At 41.7% G+C, this 20,423-nt stretch overlaps 1 protein-coding gene across 1 annotated transcript in view; it reads left to right on the top strand.

Moving 5' to 3' along the window:
* Window positions 1-1,147: 1,147 nt before the first annotated feature.
* mRpL1 (mitochondrial ribosomal protein L1) overlaps window positions 1,148-20,423 on the top strand; it is a 36,419-nt gene continuing 17,143 nt past the window's right edge. Inside the window, exons 1-5 of the mRNA XM_068377130.1 lie at window positions 1,148-1,342; window positions 4,190-4,382; window positions 14,960-15,050; window positions 17,993-18,112; window positions 18,300-18,467. Coding sequence (XP_068233231.1) covers window positions 1,321-1,342; window positions 4,190-4,382; window positions 14,960-15,050; window positions 17,993-18,112; window positions 18,300-18,467 — 594 coding nt within the window. The 5' untranslated portion in view covers window positions 1,148-1,320. The remainder of the gene's footprint in view (window positions 1,343-4,189; window positions 4,383-14,959; window positions 15,051-17,992; window positions 18,113-18,299; window positions 18,468-20,423) is intronic.

Raw genomic sequence — 20,423 nt, 5'->3', positions numbered from 1 at the left:
TATACTGCACCGAGACTCTTTAACGGCCTTCCACTTGATGTCAAGAATAGCAAAAATGTGGCAGCTTTCAAGAAAAACCTAAAGACTTCTCTCTTTGGAAAGTGTTATAATAGTGATCTGAAAACTATTAAGCCTGAATACAAATGCTAGCAAATAACTGAAAAGATGCAGAGCAAAATATAAACTGGAAAGAAATTATTTTCACACATCAAGGCCCGCCTGAACAGACTCTTAGTGTCTGATGGAGGGCGAGAAATAAACCCCTAGAAGTAAAAGTATTTTCCCTATTGGAGCCCCTGGGCTTATAGCATCCTGCTTTTCCAACTAGGGTTGTAGTTGAGCAAGTAGTAGTAGTAGTAGTAGTAGTAGTAGTAGTAGTAGTAGTAGTAGTAATAATAATAATAATAATAATAATAATAATAATAATAATACATCAAGGGCATCTTCTATGAAAAGGTGGATGATAGATAGGAAGCTGCAGTACATAAAATCATACCCTGAATATATATATATATATATATATATATATATATATATATATATATATATATATATATATATATATATATATATATGTATATATATATATATAATGACCATAGATATAAAAGAAGGAAAATGGTGGAAACAACCAGAAAAGTATCTGCATGAATTAAACCTGGATAGCCTGTATGGCATCTAAGAAGAATGACCAAAATCAGAAAGTGAATGCTGAAAAATGGAAAGAAAAAAGAAATTAAGTGGGCTTAGAAATATACAAAAAGTGGAAGAAAGAAATTAATGAACAAATATATGACAATACATTTGCATCAATATTTTACTTTAGAGCAATAACAAATACTTTAAACTGAACATTATAAATAAACCCAAAGGGAGAAGTATCACATGCCTTTTTTTTGGTGAAAATATGGAATAAGATTTAACTATTTATTTTGCCAGGAATATAGAAAAGAATATCTAAATGAGCTACAACAGCCTCACGAAGAAGACTTAAAGATAATAGTAGGATAGTTTTTATTTAGTTGAAGTTATATGTGAAAGAAGAAAGAAATTCTATACCTGATGTGGAGAAAAGGACAAGATGAACTCAAGTCGCTAGATTTAGAGGCGACGTTGCAAAGGCAAGGTCTTGTCCGTACATCTGATCGGTGGCAGAGCTGTAGCCGTAGCCGAGCTGAACCCTGTCCCTAATATTTATGGAAGTTGGAACCGTGCTTCAAGATCAAATATAAGCTATTTCAACTGATTTACTTCGTGTGACCAAAGTGTCGTAGTTTATGAACCCCCTAAGATAGCGTTTTTTGGTCAAACTTAAAGGAAATGCTAATCCCAAGGTTTTCAGGTAGGCACAAATTTACGAGTCCGTGGAGCACCTCTCAAGGGGTCATTTTTGAAGAGAGCGTAATTTTTTCTATAAGAGAAAGTAGTTTTTTTTACTAGGTTACATTGCCCTGTAATACTCTACAATAATACATTGAATTATAAGATTTTAAGTTCTGGAATTTATTAGGCTTTGGGATTCGGACATATTTTCCGGGAGCCTTTGTATATCAGCGGCCAGTTCCTCATCCTTTGATTTAAAATGGACATCAACTAACCTAAGTTTCACCCCTAACCTACAAGCCGTGTCCTTACCTACATACCTAACGGGTGTGCTAACACCCCCCACGACCCCCTTACACTGCCGTATTCTAAGTTAGCCATAATAATACATACAGGTGGCTGCTATCATACATACTGTACACCCTATTTTCCGTAAGTCCTGTACCAAACAAATTCCAGTATTCCTACGTAATATATCATTATAGTGCCATAAATTTAACTGATACAAGTGAATAGGTCTGTAACATTTTAGTTAAGGGTGGACAATATTTTGAACAGTAAAAATAGTTATTCCTGTTGTAAATAATATGCTTATACTGAATTTGACCTTCATTTCAACAGCAAATAAACCAAAAACCCATTAGATCGTCTATGAACAGGGATATTTTTAGGAAATTAATGGGTTTTGCTCCGCCATGAGCATGCTATGCTCGTGGAAAAACAAAAACATCAAGCTCCTATGTACTGGCAAGCAGTACATGCTGAGGTGTGCACTTTAACCCCATTGATTATTATTTCGTAGATAATTTTTTATTTGCAGTGGAAATAAATGCCATTTTCAAAGAAAACGGATGTTTTTCTGTAGGAAACACCTGTTATATTAAAAAAGACTTTTCCGTCCGTAACTACAATAAAACTACTAGGGTCTCTTAATAAACTTTTGAATCCCCTTGACCTATATTTGGTAACTAAAAACTATCTAAATAATGATAAAAAATCTTAATTCAGATGGCTATGGATTCTCTTTTCCCATTATTTATACCACCTGAGTCGGTTGCCATGTGCAATGTTCTTCCAAATGGGCAATCAGAACCATTTTCAGTATCACAATTTTTTTTTATGCCCGATCACCTACCTTCATTTCTAAAACAGATGACCTCCGGTATTTTGAAAGAGTTAACTACGATTCGTGTCAGTGTGTATAGTAGCACATAACTTAAAAAATTTCATTAATTACCTTAAGTTTTTTCCTCTTATGCATTTACCCCAATCATATATTGAGAAGAATTGTTTTAATTTCACTTGTTTTACCAGAGGAAAATGTGAATTACAACTAAAGTGCAGGGTGAAATTCCAATAAAGTTTAACCCAGTTCTTTCATATTACTTGGTTGGGAAGGAACTTGCTGATGCGATCTTGCCAAATGTATGACTGTTTTCCTTTTGAAGAAAATAAGAGGTGTTACTGCTGTGTTTATAGGTGTTTTGAATGGTTTTGATGTCAATAAATGTTAGAAAGTCGTACATTTAAAGTTATAAGGACAAATAGGACATTTGTCCCAAAGGAACCCAGTAGATGGATACTACCTACCTTATGGTAGACACAGATTTGGATCTTAGGTTAGGTTAGGTAGGAAACCTTTGGGTTGGTTTTCCTTGAAATATAATTTTTCAGGGTTAATATATGATACTTTAATTACTATCAAAACTGAAATTTGCCATAAGAAATGGACGAATGCTGGATAGTTTGGTATTTTTCTCTGTGTTTAATAGGGGCTGGGGCATATTAACTTATGTATGAGTCAATTAAAATGTCAAGTCTATTTCTTACTCTAAAGTCCTTTGTTTACATTTGGGAGACTGATGGTGAGTTATTGCGTATGCGTTGCTTGCACTCGCTTTTGCGAGCTCTTTTTTTTTGCGTGTGAAGAATCATTACCTGATTTTTTTTACCATTTAAGAGCTTCCAAATATCTATGCACAAGTTCCCGGATGTTGTTCTATATTAGCCTTTTTTTTCCACCCTCTCAATTAGTTTTAGTTTGACGTAAAGATGTCTCCAAGAGGGAACTTATGATAAGTACAATCCGTTAAAAATTTAGTGTAATTTCATCTATGTCGGCAATTGATTATGACGAAAATGCTCTCCATTCAGAGTATAGCTATTGTCACTCGTGGAAGTAAAAATTAACCCTGAAATAATGACCAATTGGGCCGGTTGAGTGCAGCTCAGCACGTACCAGTTGCCAGTATATAGGAGCAGTGATGTTTTTCTTTTTTGGAGTGAAGTTAGCCACGGTGTAGCAAAAACCATTAGGAGATTTAGTGAATCATAGATAATTATGATACTTTAGTTTTCAGCCACTTACATGAACCTTATATGTTTCCAACTGGTTATTTCATATTTATTTTGCATTACTTACTATTATTGCTGTAAATCCTTCGTTTTTTTACATTTCCCCACCCCCCAAAAAACCCATTTTCCCAATGGGCTCCCCCATAATTGTCTTCCTATAAAGTGGTCCAAATACTCACAAACGGGTGGTTTGCCCCAGTAATCATGGTCAGAAATGTATAAAACACAAGATAGTGAGTAATTCAAATATATGGTTTTTGTATTTGGCTAGAAATTAAAGTAACATATATTCACAGTTTTATTAGTGATCCCAAAGTACAAACAAAAAGAATCCTTGATCTTGGCTTTAAAGTTAAAATTTTGTATCACTGGAACAATAATTCTTATATGTTTTATACTGTACAGTATTAGATTCTTGATAAATATTTAAAATAAATTTCTGTATTTTTAGGATGATTTTTAATGATTTAGATTTTTTAAAGTTAACATAGATCTAAACTTAATTTTTCAGGCACTATGGTTCGGTTATTGACAAAACCGATGCCTTTGATGTCAATAGGGAACCCAGTGTTTTTCCAGACAGCTGCTATTCTAGAAGCTGCTAGGAAAGGAACACGAGCAAAGAGAGAGGCTAAAAAGAGAGCAAGTAAGAAGGAAGTTGTAAAGAAAGAATACATTCCTCTTAAAAAAAGGCTGGAGCTACAGTAAGTATGAAATGAACCCATCTTGTCTGTATGATTTTTTAGTGGAATCTTGGTTCTTTATCATTATCTACCTCTATTAGCAACTCCATGCCATGATGTATACATATATGGGCAATCCCTATTACCTGATTTCAAATGGGGCTAAACATTTTTGACCAATATATTGACTTTGGAGCTCTGAAGAGCATGAATGTGGTCTGTGTCCCGGAGGTTGTAAATGTAGTAATGCTCCACATTTGTGTGGATGTGAATGCAATCAACACCTAGTTTATGTCCTTGGGATTGTAGTTACAGTGTTGTGTATGACTGCCCTCTTTGGTATTAACGTAGGTCTCGCTGTTCCCTTGTTAGGGCTGCGCCTGGTATACAGTAGTACAGTATGAACATTGGCAGGTTGGGTATTGGAGCCAGGAGTAGGTCATCCTCTCGTTTTTGTCTGTTCACTTTGGTAAGCCCCATGCTAGAGCTTACATTCGTAGTTCAGATCTTGGCTTTAAATTTAAGTACATTACTTTATTTTCTCCTTATGAACTTCCTCAGGAGCTGGTTGATGCCTCTTTGGGCCTTGCTAAGGATGAAGGGCAAAGGTATGACCAGTTCCTTTACCCTTCAACAAAGGGGGATCGTCCGAAGTTTAGGAATCAGTACAGTAGTTTAGGGGAAGAGGCTTTGCCTCTGCCAACTAAAGGACTTAGTCCTTGAGAAGGACGTTGGCTCTCCTGGCATGAAACACTCATTGGCTTTCCGTGGTCAGACCTTGCGTGTTATGTATTCGATCGAGTAAACACCATGCTATTGAATCTCTCGCACTTGTTGTTCAGTGACTTTCGATTTACAGAACTTCTAGGATCTGCTTTGTTACAGCTAACCCAGTCTATGATATCGATGAAAGTGCAACTTATCATTTTCATTGCATGTACAGGCTACGAGATCTTCATTTTACAAGTTCTAAGTTTCCTTGTGGTCTCCTCTTCATGTTTTATCTTCACTGAAACATTCTAATTGTGTCCTTTCCCCTAAGGGGAGAGCTGTAAAGAGGAAGAATCTGCACATTCTTCTTCCTCCTTTAACTCCTTTTCCTTGTCGTTCACTTTTTTTATGAAGAAGAAGTTGTAGAAGTCCTGTCTACCGTAGTAATAGGAAGGTCTCCTTTCGACACCACCTCACTTGGGGGTGGTACTGAGGTACTTCACTAAGAGGTGAGTTGGGGAAAAAAAAGTAGCTTTTTCTTTGGATTTTAAATTTCGTACGCCTTTCCTTCATGACCCTCCTCATCAGAATGTGTGAGTCAGCAATATGGACACCAGGGAAGGTCCATAGAAATAAATGTAATTTTGTTATTAAAATTTATTATGTCTATATTTGCCTGATGTTCATATAAAAGCCCAACCTCCTCCCCACAGACTATTGATATCAAGAGAATATGATATAAGTGTGACATTGAGACTGAATTGGGTTGCCATTAACTACCAAATGTCAAATTGATGGTCAAGAGGCAAGGCCACTTGAAGGGAAGAAAACTTGAATTTTTTGTGGGGGGGCTCACATTGAAAGATAAAGCAATATGCACATCATTTGAGCTGTAGCCAGCACTCTGATCTTGTCATATACTGTAGATAGTCATGGAGTAGTAGGTATACTGATCATGTACATTAGAATGTTTTTATTTTGAAAGTAAACATTTGCTTGACATGGGTTTGAAGTGCAAGGATGTTGAGTAACATAGAATTATTGGGTGTTTATGATACATGTTTTGTGTTTGGAAAGCATTGCTTTTTCCAAAGCTCTCTCATTTTACTGAAGACAGCTCTTAAACTAAAAAAGAACCTTCTGCTGCCTCACATGCACATATAGCTGTATTCTTTTAGATTTGTATATAGATACTGTATTTAATGTTTAACTTTTTTCTATAGTTATTGGTAATAAATATGTTCAATAAAAGTAAATGTAATAGTCTCATGAATAAGATCACTGTATTTTTGTTTAATTTTTATTTGTTCCGTAACTGACATACAAACCACGCTATTTAATAGGGGTTACTGTATTACTTTCGGCGTAGCTGAAATGACGAGCCATTAGAATTTTAACTTGGGTTTACTACCCCACCGCTAGTTGGGGGGGGGGGGTAGGGAGGGTGACTTGCTACCCCCCCCCCCCCCCCCCCCCTCACACACCTGTGCTTGAGCTCACTTTGCTCTCGGCTCGGGTGGTAGTCGGAAGTGTCCGCTCTCACCCTCGCCGGACCATCACACCCTTTTTCCTTACTGTAGGGGCCAATGGTGTGATAGTAGTAATAAGTGTGGTGAGCGCAGGGATTGGTCTTCCTCCCAGTGGTAGAGGTTTTCTCGGCGACGGAAGGAGAAGTCCAAGCGGGATATTTCTCCTTCGAAGATTTCTTTGAAAGGAGAAAATCCCAAGGACTCTTCTTCCGCTGCCCAAACCTCCTCCGAAGCTCCCACTTGATCAGTTTCTTTCGAGAGACGGTCGAGTGGTAGCGTAGACCGTAGTTCTGTTTCCCGACCTCGGGGTTCGAGAGATTGCGTTGCCTCCCCTAGCGAGGCAGCTCCACCTCTTCCTCTGGGGGAGGATTTAAATGTTAATGTAACTGATTTATTCCAGCTTTGGTTTTCCTTGGGGCTCGAGGGTTCGCCCTCCAAGGAAGCCTTGATTGACATCATCCGGTTGGGTGCCGCTGTCAAGCAATCGCCGACTTTGGCAGAGGTTGATCCTCTGTCTATTGATGACGTTGTGGTGTCAGAGGTATCTAATGCGGTATATCCTAATACCTCTGCAACATCTCAACCCGCAGTAGCTGAAGGCTTAGTTTCTCCCGGTCCTGCACAACCTATGAGGGAGAAACTAAGTCCAACAGTCTCTCCTGCCGGTGATTCTCTCCCTCAGGGGAGTTCACTCACAGAAACTCCTCTTCGGAGGACTGCTGAAGGTCAGCTTGCTGACCCAACGGCCCCCAGAGGGCGTATACGTCGTAAGGCTCGCCTTCCTCTTCGCCGGAGAGGCCTTCCTTCATCTTATAAGACGGTGAGGAGGCGCCTCTTCGGTTCACCATCACCGTTGCAGTCCGCTGTAAAGGAGCCTTGTTATTGATCTCCGACTGTTCCTGCTACTACCCTGGACCTCTCTGCGGATCATTCGCGATCTCCTTTGGTGGAAGGTCGTCCTTACAAAGGGCACGCCGACCTTCCACCCGTCAGACCTGCTGATCTGCCGTCGCCGTTCCTGGCTGCTGATGCGCTTTATGCGCCAACCAAACCTGTTTTCAAAAACAGGCACCGGTCCCTTCGGGGTAACAAAGGCGTACGCGCCAATTAGCGCACACGTCCCTTACGCGCCATGTCAAGCATGCGTGCCAACGTTCTCCTGACCTCATTGAGGTTTCGGAGATAGCGCGTCGGCGCTCACCTGTTGCTGCCGTTCCTGAGTTAGCGCGCCAGCGCTCACCTGCTGTCGAGGTTCCTGATAAAGCGTGCCAGCGCTCACAAGCGCGCCAGCGCTCACAAGTGCGCCAGCGCTCACAAGCGCGCCAGCGCTCACCTGCTCGCCAGCACTCACCTGCTCGCCAGTGCGCCACTGCGCGCCTTCAACCCTCAGTGCGCCACTGCGCGCCTTTAACCCTCAGTGCGCCATGCGTGCCAGCATTCACCAACGCGCCTACGATCTCTTGCGCGCCCACGATCTTTGGATCTCGGTGCGGTAGGGAAGTTTAGGACATCCCCTACTCGCCAGCCTTCGCCTTCGCGCCATCCATCGCCAGCGCGCATTCACCTACACGCGCCCACGAGGATGTGCGCTCATGCCCATCTCCCACAGCAGCAACGCATCGCCATCCTGATGTGTGCCCACAAGAGGCGCGCCGAGCGCAGGTTCCAGCTGCGTGTCCGCGCGCGCAAGGGATATCTCCCCTGCGCGCACGTGCGCCCGACAACATCTTCTGGGATGCACGATCTCTCGCCCGCACAGGCTCTTCATCCTGATTCTGTGCGAGCGCGCAAACAGCTTCCTGCTCCGATGTCTCCTGCGGACGCTCCTACGCGCCATCTCTCGCGCGCGCCCTCGCAATGTGCCTTGCGCGCGCGTGCATCAGCAGTCTCCCGCGCGCGTGCATCAGCAGTCTCCCGCGCGCACACACGCACGCCATCAGTGTCCCGCGCGTGACCCCGGGTATTTCCCAACGCGCTCCCCAGCGCGACCGCCAATATCCTCCCACGCGCGAGGCTGCAGGACAACGTGCGGCAAGGTCGCCATCGCCGCATTCCCCCGCCCCCAAGCGCAGAACAACGCGCTCGCCGGTAGGGGGGAAGGTTCCAGAAAGGTCCAGGGTCATTTCTTCTTTGTCTTCTTTTTCTTTACAGGCGAACCCCCCCTATGGAAACTCCTCCCAGGGATCAGTCGATCCCTGTCCCTCCAGAGGGAGTGTCTGATTGCGCCGCCATCAGCCAGCAGCCTTGGTTTGGGGCACTTATCAGAGCGGTCACACAGGCTGTCAAGCCTGTTCTCTCTGATTTGGGCCACAAATACTTGGGTGCATCTACTCCCCTGAAGAGAAAAAGAGGAGTGTCCGACGCGGTGACTTCTCCGAGGACTAACCTGTCTCCTCGTAAGCCTTCGAGGCAGGCCCCCTCCCCCCTCAGACTTTTTCTCCCTCCCCTTCGGACGAGGATTACCCGTCCCCGGGAGTCGTGTGAGGTGAGTTGTTCCCCCATCGCACCAATGAGGGAAACCCCACCTCGCGCTGGAAAGTCTTCTCGGGTAGGGGCGGAGAAGAGCCTACATCCGTCGTTGTTGGAGTCCTGCATCCCTCCCATGAGGGAGTCGAAGGACTCCAAGACAGTACCGAAGTCCTCGTCAAGACTTAGAACAGAGTCAGCCAGTCACTCGGAGAACGTCCGTGAGTATCCCCAAGAAGAGTCTTTGGGGACAGGAGACTTCGCTGCTAGTCCTTCTGGAGGAGAGCTGCAGGAGTCAGAACATGCATTTTGGCAGGTTCTGACCCTTATGAGGACTCTCAATGGGTTTGCTGACCCAGAGATTCCTCCTCGAGAGGGCAAAGACACGATCTTGGACCGAGTTTTTGGGACTCAAAAACCCTCTAAGGCCAGTGCAGCTTTGCCCTGGTCTCAAGGTGTTAAGAGTTCAAGGGACAAGATCGCAGTCCAGCTCTCTGAGCTAGCCTCCTCCAGCCGATCCAGTGCCGGCAACAAGCTTCTCCCACCTCCTCGCGTGCAGCAGAGGAGGTACTTGAGATTGTAGAGGAGCCTTGTTTAGCTCTTCCCCTTCACCATTCTTTGGAAAAGCTTACCAGGCCCTCTTGAGAGACTCTCCAACCGGCAGGTCTCATTCTCGGCGACTGAGATCCTTAATCAGTAGAAGGTTGCGAAGTGTGCCATGCATGCCACTTCATGGCTGGATATCTGGTTAGCGACTTTAGGTATCCTGATACGTTTGGAGGATTTATCCAAAGAACGTACCAGGAAAGCTATGGAGACCTTTCTACTCTCAGGCACTCGCACGATCGAGTTTCTGGCCCACCAAGTCTCGAACTTGTGGGCAAACACCATCCTGAAACGTCGGGATGCGGTGTCTGAGAGGTTCCATCAGAAGGTCCCTAGCACCGAGATAAGCAGGCTCAGACATTCTTCCGTGATGGGAACGAACCTGTTTGAGCCTAAGGACGTGGAGCATGCTGCTGAGAGGTGGATGAAGTCCCACCAAGAAGACTCCCTCCTACATAGGGCTTTGACATCCAAGCCCTATAAGCCTCCAGCACCCCAGCAGCCCTGTTCTACCTTGACCACGAAACCGACAACGGCAGCGAAGACAGTGGTGTCTAAGCCCTTTCCTGTTAAGGACAGGAAAGGCAAGAAGCCTTCCAGGGGAGGGAAGAATCCTAGAAGGAGCAGCCGAGGCCGCACGCTAGGATTACCTGTCCCCATGCATGTCCACCAGTGGGGGGATGCCTTCAAAGTTGTGCAGACAGGTGGCAGCAACTCGGGGCCGATTCCTGGACGATTTCCGTAATCAGTCAGGGATATCGCGTCCTGTTCACAACATCTCTACCTCCCCTGACGACGAATCCAGTGTCGTTGAGCTCCCTTGCCATGGGATCAGCAAGGGGGCAAGCCCTTCGGGCAGAAGTTCAGACCATGTTGAAGAAGGGCGCTCTCCAGGAGGTCCTCGACGGGTCCCCAGGCTTCTTCAGTCGACTCTTTCTTGTAAAGAAGGCGTCTGGAGGCTGGAGACCAGTCATCGACCTCTCAGCTCTGAACAAGTATGTCAAGCAAACTCCGTTCAGCATGGAGACTGCAGACACGGTCAGACTTGCAGTGAGACCTCAAGACTTCATGTGTACACTGGATCTGAAGGACGCGTACTTCCAGATCCCAATCCATCCGTCTTCAAGGAAGTACTTAAGATTCAGCCTAGACAACAAGGAATACAGTACCAGTTCAAGGTGCTGTGTTTCGGTCTCTCCACAGCACCACAGGTTTTCACCAGAGTGTTCACCTAATATCGTCGTGGGCACACAGGATCGGCATCCGTCTCCTCCGTTATCTGGACGACTGGCTGATCCTTGCAGACTCGGAGTCATCCCTTCTTCAACACTGAGACAAACTTCTGGGACTTTGCCAGGATCTGGGGATCATGGTAAATCTCGAGAAGTCCTCTCTGCTTCCCACTCAAAGACTGGTATACCTAGGCATGATTATAGACATCAATCTCCACAAAACCTTCCCATCAGACGACAGGATAGCAAGGATGAGGAAGGTCGCAAGCCCTTTTCTCAGACGAGAAGAACTTCCAGCCCAATCGTGGTTATGTCTCCTCGGTCACCTCTCATCTTTGGCTCGTCTAGTTCCCAACGGTCGCCTCAGAATGAGATCCCTCCAGTGGCGACTCAAGTCCAGGTGGAATCAAGGTTGCGATTCCCCGGACGTTATGATCCCTATGGGACCTGCGGAATGGACGGACCTCCAGTGGTGGGTGACAGACGAGAACCTACGAAGAGGAGTGGATCTTCTCGTCCTCCCCTCGGATTTGATGCTGTTTTCGGACGCCTCAAAGAAAGGGTGGGGAGCCCACGTTCTACACCACAGGGCCTCAGGCCTGTGGTCAGAATCAGAAAAGTGCCTCCATATAAATCTTTTAAAACGGCCCTTCAGCAGTTCCAACAATACCTGGCGGGTCACTCTGTGGTGGTGATGACCGACAACACCACAGTAGTGGCTTACATCAACAAGCAAGGAGGTACCTTTTTGAAGCAGCTATCCCATCTTGCAGTAGAGATATTAAGATGGACCGAAGTCCACTCGATCCCACTATCGGCACGTTTCATTCCAGGCAAGAGGAATGTGCTCGCCGACAATCTGAGCAGAGCGTTTCAGATAGTGAGTACCGAGTGGTCTTTGGATCATCTAGTAGCCAACAAAGTCCTGACTTTGTGGGGTTCCCCGACTGTGAATCTATTCGCGACAGCGTTGAACTTCAAGCTTCCACTATACTGCTCCCCATTCCCGGATCCTAAGGCGCTCTGGCAAGATGCCTTCCAACAATGGTGGGACAACATCGACGTGTACGCCTTTCTTCCGTTCTGTGTGATGTGGAGGGTGCTCAACAAGACCAGAATATCGGTCAATCTTTCAATGACCCTCATAGCTCCGCTATGGCATCACGTGGAATGGTTTCCGGACCTTCTGCAACTCCTAACGGAACTTCCGAGAGAACTCTCTCCACGACATGATCTACTCAGGCAACCACATGCCAACATCTTCCACAAAGCCGTAGCTTCGCTACGACTTCACGCCTGGAGACTATCCAGCATCTTCTCGCTGAGAGAGGATTTTCGCAGCAAGTTGCGATCAGGATGTCTAGACACCTGCAAAACTTTTCAGCAGCAGTCTACTAGGCAAAGTGGAAAGTCTTCTGTGGTTGGTGTCGTGGAAGGGGTATCTCTCCACTCGATGCCACTATTCCAACAATAGCGGAGATTCTCTTGTATTTGCGGGAAGAAATGCGCCTTTCAGTCTCGGCAGTGAAAGGCTATCGCTCAGCCTTAAGTCTAGCCTTCAGGCTGAAAGGAATGGACATTTCTTCCTCGCTGAAACTTTCCCTACTCATACGAAGTTATGAACTTACCTGCCCTCAGTTGGAAGTGAGACCTCCTCCATGGAACGTGGTTCAAGTTCTCAGGTCTCTTAAGAGACCTCCCTATGAACCATTATGCCAGACTTCAGATCGCCACTTAACTTGGAAGATTGTGTTCCTACTAGCTTTGGCATCGGCCAAGCGAGTCAGTGAACTTCATGGTCTCTCATATGACATCGCCCATTCAAGGGGATGAGGGGAGGTGATGTTCAAATTCGTCCCTGAGTTTATTGCTAAGACTCAGAATCCGGGGGTGCCGGACCCTTGGTTTGACTCCTTCCAGATTTCGAGTCTTCGTTCTGTAACAGATGACCCAGACCGTCTCCTACTGTATCCAGTAAGGAGTCTGAGGTTATATCTCAAAAAGAACAGCTGCAGTCCATCCTCAGGTGCAGGCATTGTTTGTTAGCACTGGGAGGACTAAGAGGAGGGTCACCAAGAACACCATTTCGGCATGGATTCGCAGGGTGATCCATCTGTCCCTGAATCCAGATCCTCCTCCGTCACGACACCCTAGAGCACATGATGTCAGGGGCGTAGCTACGTCCCTGGCCTTCAAGAAGAATTTCTCAGTGACGCAGGCTCTTCAGGCTGGGGTGTGGAAGCGTCAGACGACCTTCACAGCCCACTACCTGCAAGACGTGACCCACAGGAGGCTCGATACGTTCTCTAACGGCCCTGTGGTGGCTGCACAACAGCTGGTTTAGAACCTCAGGATCCTTTAGTGGACAAGTCGCAGAAGGTTGAGGGCATTGTTACCCAGTCTTAGTCTGCATGAATGAAAAGGTTTGTCTGGCCCTTATTCTTTTCTTCATCTTCCCCTCTCTTGGGGAAAGCAGCATCCTGGGTTCTCTGCACAGCTGACCTCAAACCACTGCAGGTAAATCAAGTTTCCTTTTGTTCCTAGTATTAAGCTAATACTGTCACATCCCCATACCCTGACGAGGTGGTATTGGGAGAGTCCTAGCCTAAAGTTTCCATCTAGATGACTTCAGGTCAACTTCCTAGGACGAGTCACACTTTATTATACCTTCACACACAGCTTGCGTAGGCTGCAGTCCTTGCGTAGCAAGGTTCTAGCGAGGTGCAGGGACTCCTTATTGTTGATTGCTGACACACTCAAATAATGAGTCCCCGGGCAAAGCCAAAAGCCAGTACTGGCTGAGACTTTCCACCCTTCCTAATGGGTGAGTCTCCCCTATTAAATAGCGTGGTTTGTATGTCAGTTACGGAACAAATGACAAATTCGTAGATAATTTGTATTTTTCCTAACTATACAGACCTTAGCTATTTAATTAAACTTGCCCGCCAGCCCTATCCCCCTTGAAGTTCTACCTCCAAGCAAAGTGAGCTCAAGCACAGGTGTGTGTGAGGGGGGGGCTAGCAAGCTACCCTCCCTACCCCCCCTTAACTAGCGGTGGGGTAGTAAACCCTCGTTAAAATTATAATGGCTCGTCATTTCAGCTACGCCGAAAGTAATAACCCCTATTAAATAGCTAAGGTTTGTATAGTTAGGAAAAATACAAATTATCTACGAATTTGTCATATCTTTTTGATATCTCAACAGACAAAGAATCATTTAGGTTTTGTATTTGTCTATGAATCTCACCTGATGGTCATATTGCTTCTTCTCCAGAAGCCCAGTTTAATCGACACTTAGGCCTACCCCTAATTTTTTTTCTAATTTAAAAGTTTTCCTTTTTACTTTTGTTTCAATAATTACATGCCCTTAACAAGAGAAAAGAACCCTCTAGCAGTATGGGTGGATAGCCCAGGTAGCCGTTTTTCAGTTATCTTTGTCGACCGACCACGATCACACTAGGAATGTTTACTTATTGCACTCAAATATGTCTTCCCCTAGTTTAGTTAGCAGTTGCCTGGAATGTGCACGGGAATTATCTCTAGGAGATCATGATCCACATTCCATTTCAAACCGTAATTTAAATGGTTTACTGTATCAAAGTATTTTAGATAAGTAACCTAGACGACGTTACTAACCCCTAAACTTCATTGTATTAATTATATTTAAAATTATCCCCCTCTTTCCTTTAAATGTGCTCCACCTTCAACAGTGTGTGAGAGCCAGCAAAATGAACATCAGGGGAGTTTCATAAAAATAAATAATTTTAATAGTAGAATTTCTTATTTCTATACTCAAATGATTATGTTGACTTCAAAATTAAATGACTAAATTAACAGAGGCAGCAACCGAGGTTTTTCACCCTTACTACTAGAGGGCTCATTCCTTATTTAAGGGCATGTAATTATTGAAGAAAAATATAATGGAAAAATTTAAAAATTTTACGAGTAAGTGTTGATTAAACCTGGCTTTTAGGGAAGAAACAACATGAACATCAGGTAAGTTTAGAAATAAGAAATTGCATTATTAAAATTCTGTTTTTTTTTTTTTTTTCCAGAATGGGAGGTGGGTTATCTCCTCGAAGAAGGGAGGAGCATCTCAAGAATCCAACAGATGATGTTTGGTTCACCAGGTATTGGCGTTGGAAGGTAATGCATTGAGTTCTTGAAGCAGGTTATATAAAGTGAAATTCCCTGACTTCTGTTCTGTGCTGCAAGTAAATCCTCTCATTACATTGTTTTAAAATTCCACTCTTGTAGATCATTCAAGATTACTTCCTGCTGTCTACTTGTTGTTAGCTGTCATTGCCATTTGTATCGTCTTTAAAATTTTCATGTCTGATTTTCCCTTGGTGAGTTTACATAAGAAATAAGTTCTTTTTCCAAATTTTAATCAAGACTCGAGTTTGTCCTTTATTACATTTGTTGATTTCAATTGTAATCAGATGTTTGTTCTCTAAAAAAAACTTATGATTAACTTGAGACATTAGTATTTTTTTTCTCCAGCTATCATATACCATGATGTTGGGGCAGTCATCTTGCATGAGTGGTCATTTTGTGGCTGATGTTATTGCTATTAGTATCATTGTTATCGTTTTTATTATTATTATATACAATATATATAATCTAGTTTAACAGGAGAATCAGAGGAAGAGCTCATGATAATATGTAAGAAATGAAAGAATAGAATTGAGGTAAAGTAACTGTAAGCTAGATTACTGATGCTTAAGTTTTCCATCACATAAGTTAAAAAAATGTTTATTATGTGTCTAAGCCCTATAACTTGTGTACATAACAGAGATATAGGCAATGAAGAAAATAGAGGAGAATTTTAAGCTATCTGACAGTAGTATGAAGAAATTGGTGGCTGATGTGGATTGAGAAGATCATATTGTAATTGATGGCATGCTGAAAGGTGAGATGTCTACACACTAGAAAATAGACAGATCTCAATGATAGATGGTTTGGACAAATGATGAGAAGGAGAGAAGAGTAATTTGCCATAAAAGTAGTAATTATGGAAATAACAGGATAAACTATGCAATAAGACCCAGAAAATCATGGCGAAAATGTATTCGGAATTCTGAAAGAAAGAGTACTGTACAAGACAGATGATGATATGCGATAAAAGGAAAATCCAACACAGAATGTGTTTGATGTTGATGAATGATACTTCTGAAGTAAATCTGTGCCTATTATTCAAGGGATAAAGTGATGTTGGTACACTCGTCTTGATTTTGAAAGACTATAGTACTGTAGTTCCTCATTTTACGAGTGACTGAATATGAGGAAATAACTTTCCGAGCATCAAAATTTAATTCTGTTTACAAGCGTTTTCCCTCTAGTGCATATTTTTTGTAGATAATCACAGTACTGTACTAATGAGACTAGCATGAAATAATCAGTGTTCATGCTGTTTTCATGTGAATTTTTCCCCATTTTCATTCCATTTTAAGGAAAAGGCAAAAACAGGTATCTTTAGGGAGGTTCCTTGTCAAAATTGACCAAGCGTCCATAAATGGTAAATTCAGTGATTCATTTAGCGTTGGTGAATATCGCTCAAGAAAGAAAACTCAGATATTCTGCCAGAGGTTCTCATGGAGAGAGATTCACCTTCCAAGCAGTAACCTCCTACTCTCCCTCACACCAGCTATGACTCTCCTCAAAGATAAAGGGTGTGGGTTACAGTAATTTGTCTATACAGTATTTATTTTTTATTATGAATTATTAATTTGAAATAATTTCTGATGTTAGTAGTTATAATTTGTACACTAAATTCCATTACAAACCTTTAAAGATAAATTTAAATGTGTATTTCTGGACTTGTGGAATGTATTGAGCAAATTTCCTCTATTTCTTATGGAAAAATTGTTTTAGAATACAAGCATTTTAGGCTACGAGCTCACTCCTGGGGCAAATTAAACTCATAAAACGTAGTCCTACTGTACAGTATATATATTTTTTTCCATTCAGAGATTCATCTTCAAGGATTATTTAAGAAAAAAATTATTAGTGTACTTTTTTAACATCTCTAGAAAAGAGAAGTTCAAGAGAAATGAGTATACTTTGATTTAGACTTTAATGAATCCAGCAATAAAAATGGGTGATAAATTATCACCCAAAAGCCTACATGACTAGCAGAGTAACAAGCAAATTTGCAATGATACATACATATACCAAAGGCACTTCCCCCAATTTTGGGGGGTAGCCAACATCAACAAATGAAACAAAACAAAAAGGGGACCTCTACTCTCTATGTTCCTCCAGCCTAACCAGGGACTCGACCGAGTTCAGCTGGTACTGCTAGGATGCCACAGCCCAACCTCCCACATTATCCACCACAGATGAAGCTTCATAATGCTGAATCCCCTACTGCTGCTACCTCCGCGGTCATCTAAGGCACCGGAGGAAGCAGCAGGGCCTACCGGAACTGCGTCACAATCGCTTGCCATTCATTCCTATTTCTAGCACTATGATGGAGAGTTTTTATTCCTAGAGCAGAATAGCTATCTCAGGCACCAAAATTGACAAATAAATAAAACCTCTTGAAGAATAGCTGAAAAATCTTAAATATGAAATATAAATTTTATTGGGAAAAGTTTTCATCCAGATCAGTTGCTTATGATTATATTTTCATAATAAGATAGATTTTTTAACATACTTACCCGCTGGTTATATAAGAATGGCTTTAGTCTCTTGGACCCTCTGCGGAGCATCCAAGGGACTAAAGCCATTCTTATATAACCAGCGGGTAAGTTTTATGTTTAAAAAGCCCATTTTGAAAGCCATGATATTGGCGCAAATGCTTTATTCCATCTGAAAATGAGCAAAGAAAAGGGTAATCATCACTTTTCACGCAATCTTTTGCTGTTATTATGACTTAGAATTGACATGACTACAAAGTTATGATGTAAATATAGGTTAAACATTTCATTTTTTATTAAGAGGCCCATTAAAGATTTTGCATTGAACAAGGAGTGACTTGCTTTTATCATAGTTTGTGTACTTTTCTTTATCTAGACCCTTTTGTTATACCTATTATTTGTAACGTGCATTAGATATGGGATACTATTGTGATATTTTATTTTCAGGTATATAGCTTGAAAGAAGCCATTGCAATGCACCGGGAAACCCATCATGAGACGCAGTATGATGTGCCAGATGCGTGTGTAAATGCTTACATGGAACTCGATTTGAAATTAGATAAAAAAGTTAGTCCACTTGTGTTCATCTCATGAAATAAGATGTTACAGTTGCATGTACTGTATAAAGCTTTCATCCTCTGTTTTCATAAACTAATTCATTGCAGATGTGAGTTGACGTCTGTATAAAGTATAGATATGATCCAATAGATCCGTGGAGGAATAGAGGTATCTAATTTAATTCCTTTTTTTACAGAATCGTTATGTGGATCCTTTTTCAGAAGTCGTGAAGTTGCCCCATAATTTTGATTCAGGTCAGCAACGAAATTTGCTTGTCATATCTCGTAAACAAGAGGTGATTGATTATGCCCGGAATGCTGGAGTTGGTCTTGCCATAGGTCCAGAAGTTATCAAAATGGCAAAGGTTTGTGTTTGTAATTTAGCTTTTCTGTACCTATATTTTGAACCCTTTTACCCCCAAAGAACGTACTGGTACGTTTCACAAAACTCATCCCTTTACCCCCATGGACGTACCGGTACGTCCTTGTAAAAAACTGCTATTTAAATTTTTTTTTGCATATTTTTTATATTTTTTTAGAAACTTCAGGCATTTTCCAAGAGAATGAGACCAACCTGACCTCTCTATGATGAAAATTAAGGCTGTTAGAGCAATTTAAAAAAAAATATACTGCAAAATGTGCTTGAAAAAAAATAACCCCTGGGGGTTAAGGGTTGGACATTTCCAAATAGCCGGGGGTTAAGGGTTAAGATGTGATCGAGAAGTAAGGGTTGACCGTCTTTTTCTTTAAATCCAAAACGAGTAATAATTACCAAATGAATTTCATTCCTTTTCTTTTCATGTTTGGACAAAAGGTGTCCTGGTATTTTCAGGAAATTTAATCCCTTTCTTTTAATGTGGAGACTGATATATGAGTCTTGGTAATTTCAATTTGTGTCCTAGGGTTTTGTAACAATTTATCCATTCTTGGCAAGTTCAATTTTTTTCATGTTTTTTCAGTTCTCATATACAGGGATTTCTTCAGCAAATAAAAAAAATTAATAAACAAGAAATACTTGCTAAACTGCATTTAGATGCCTAAATTAAAACTTACTTCTTGAAAAGAAATTTGTCTTTTCAGCTTTGAAACATATATTAGGTTTCTCTTAATCTACTAGAGATACTTTTCTTACCTGAATTAACAATATTATGCAATATTGATTTTAAGCTTCTAAAGATGGCTGAAAAAAGTTAACTATACATTATACTGAGAAAGTTCAATTGAATGTGACCAAGTATGGTAAGGGGGATTTAAGAGTACTGTATACTGATAAAAAGAAGGAAAGTGGTTTCAAAGGTAACCAATTATTGAGAAATAAATTGATCAGACATTGATGAACTAGCTACAATAAATAATCTTGTTGAACAAAGCACTGGAATATACTTTTAATATTGAGTAAAGTAGTTAACAGGGACTTACCTAAGCTGGTTCTTATGCTAAAACTCTCATAGGTTAATGTCAATCTTTCGTCTGTCATTCTCGTTGTATGTCCTGACCGTGTCCATTTCTTCTTTTTTTTTTTTTTTTTTTTTTTTTTTTTTTTTTTTTTTTTTACAAGTTAGAAAATCCTTTACTTAAGTTTGTTCTCATATCCATGTTGCTCTTTTTTTTGTCTCTTGGTGTTATTCCCATCATTATTCTTTCCATAGCTCTTTGAGTTGTAACTAGCTTATTTTCTAAGGCTTTAGTAAGGCTCCAAGTTTCTGATGCATAAGTTAATACTTTTAGGACCATCTCATTAAATACTTTTCTTTTTAGAGAGTGTGGCATTTTACTTTTCATAATCTCATTTTGTTTACCAAAAGCTCTCCATCCCATGCTTATCCTCCTTTTAATTTCAGTCTCTTGTCCTGGGGAAACTTTTACTGTTTGTCCTCAGTACGTATATTCATTAACAATCTCCAGAGGCTCATTCATAACGCTTATTTGTAGTCTCACTGCATTTTCGTTGATCATTGTCTTAGTTCTAATCATATTCATTTTCAGTCCTACATATCTGCTTTCTTTATTCAAATCTTCTATCATCTTTTGAAATTCCTCCCATGATTCACTAAACACAACTATGTCCTCTACAAATCTTAAGTTGTTAAGGTATTCCCCATTAATATTGATTCCTACCTTCTTGAAAATTTATTCTAGACATGCTGTGAGTAATTTAGGAGAGATGAGGTCTCCCTGTCTCCTTTCTCAATCAGAATATGCTCACTATCTTTATGTAGTTTTTCAGATTGCTGTACTTCCTGTATAGATATCTTCAAGTCTCGTAACATAAGATTCTATCATTTCTTGTTTTTGAAGGACTTTCATTACTGCTGTTGTTT

This window comes from Palaemon carinicauda, chromosome 7 (assembly GCF_036898095.1).
Source record: "Palaemon carinicauda isolate YSFRI2023 chromosome 7, ASM3689809v2, whole genome shotgun sequence".
Classification (NCBI taxonomy): domain Eukaryota; kingdom Metazoa; phylum Arthropoda; class Malacostraca; order Decapoda; family Palaemonidae; genus Palaemon; species Palaemon carinicauda.
Note: the sequence above shows the minus strand (reverse complement) of the source record. Positions and strands in the feature narration are given on the sequence as shown.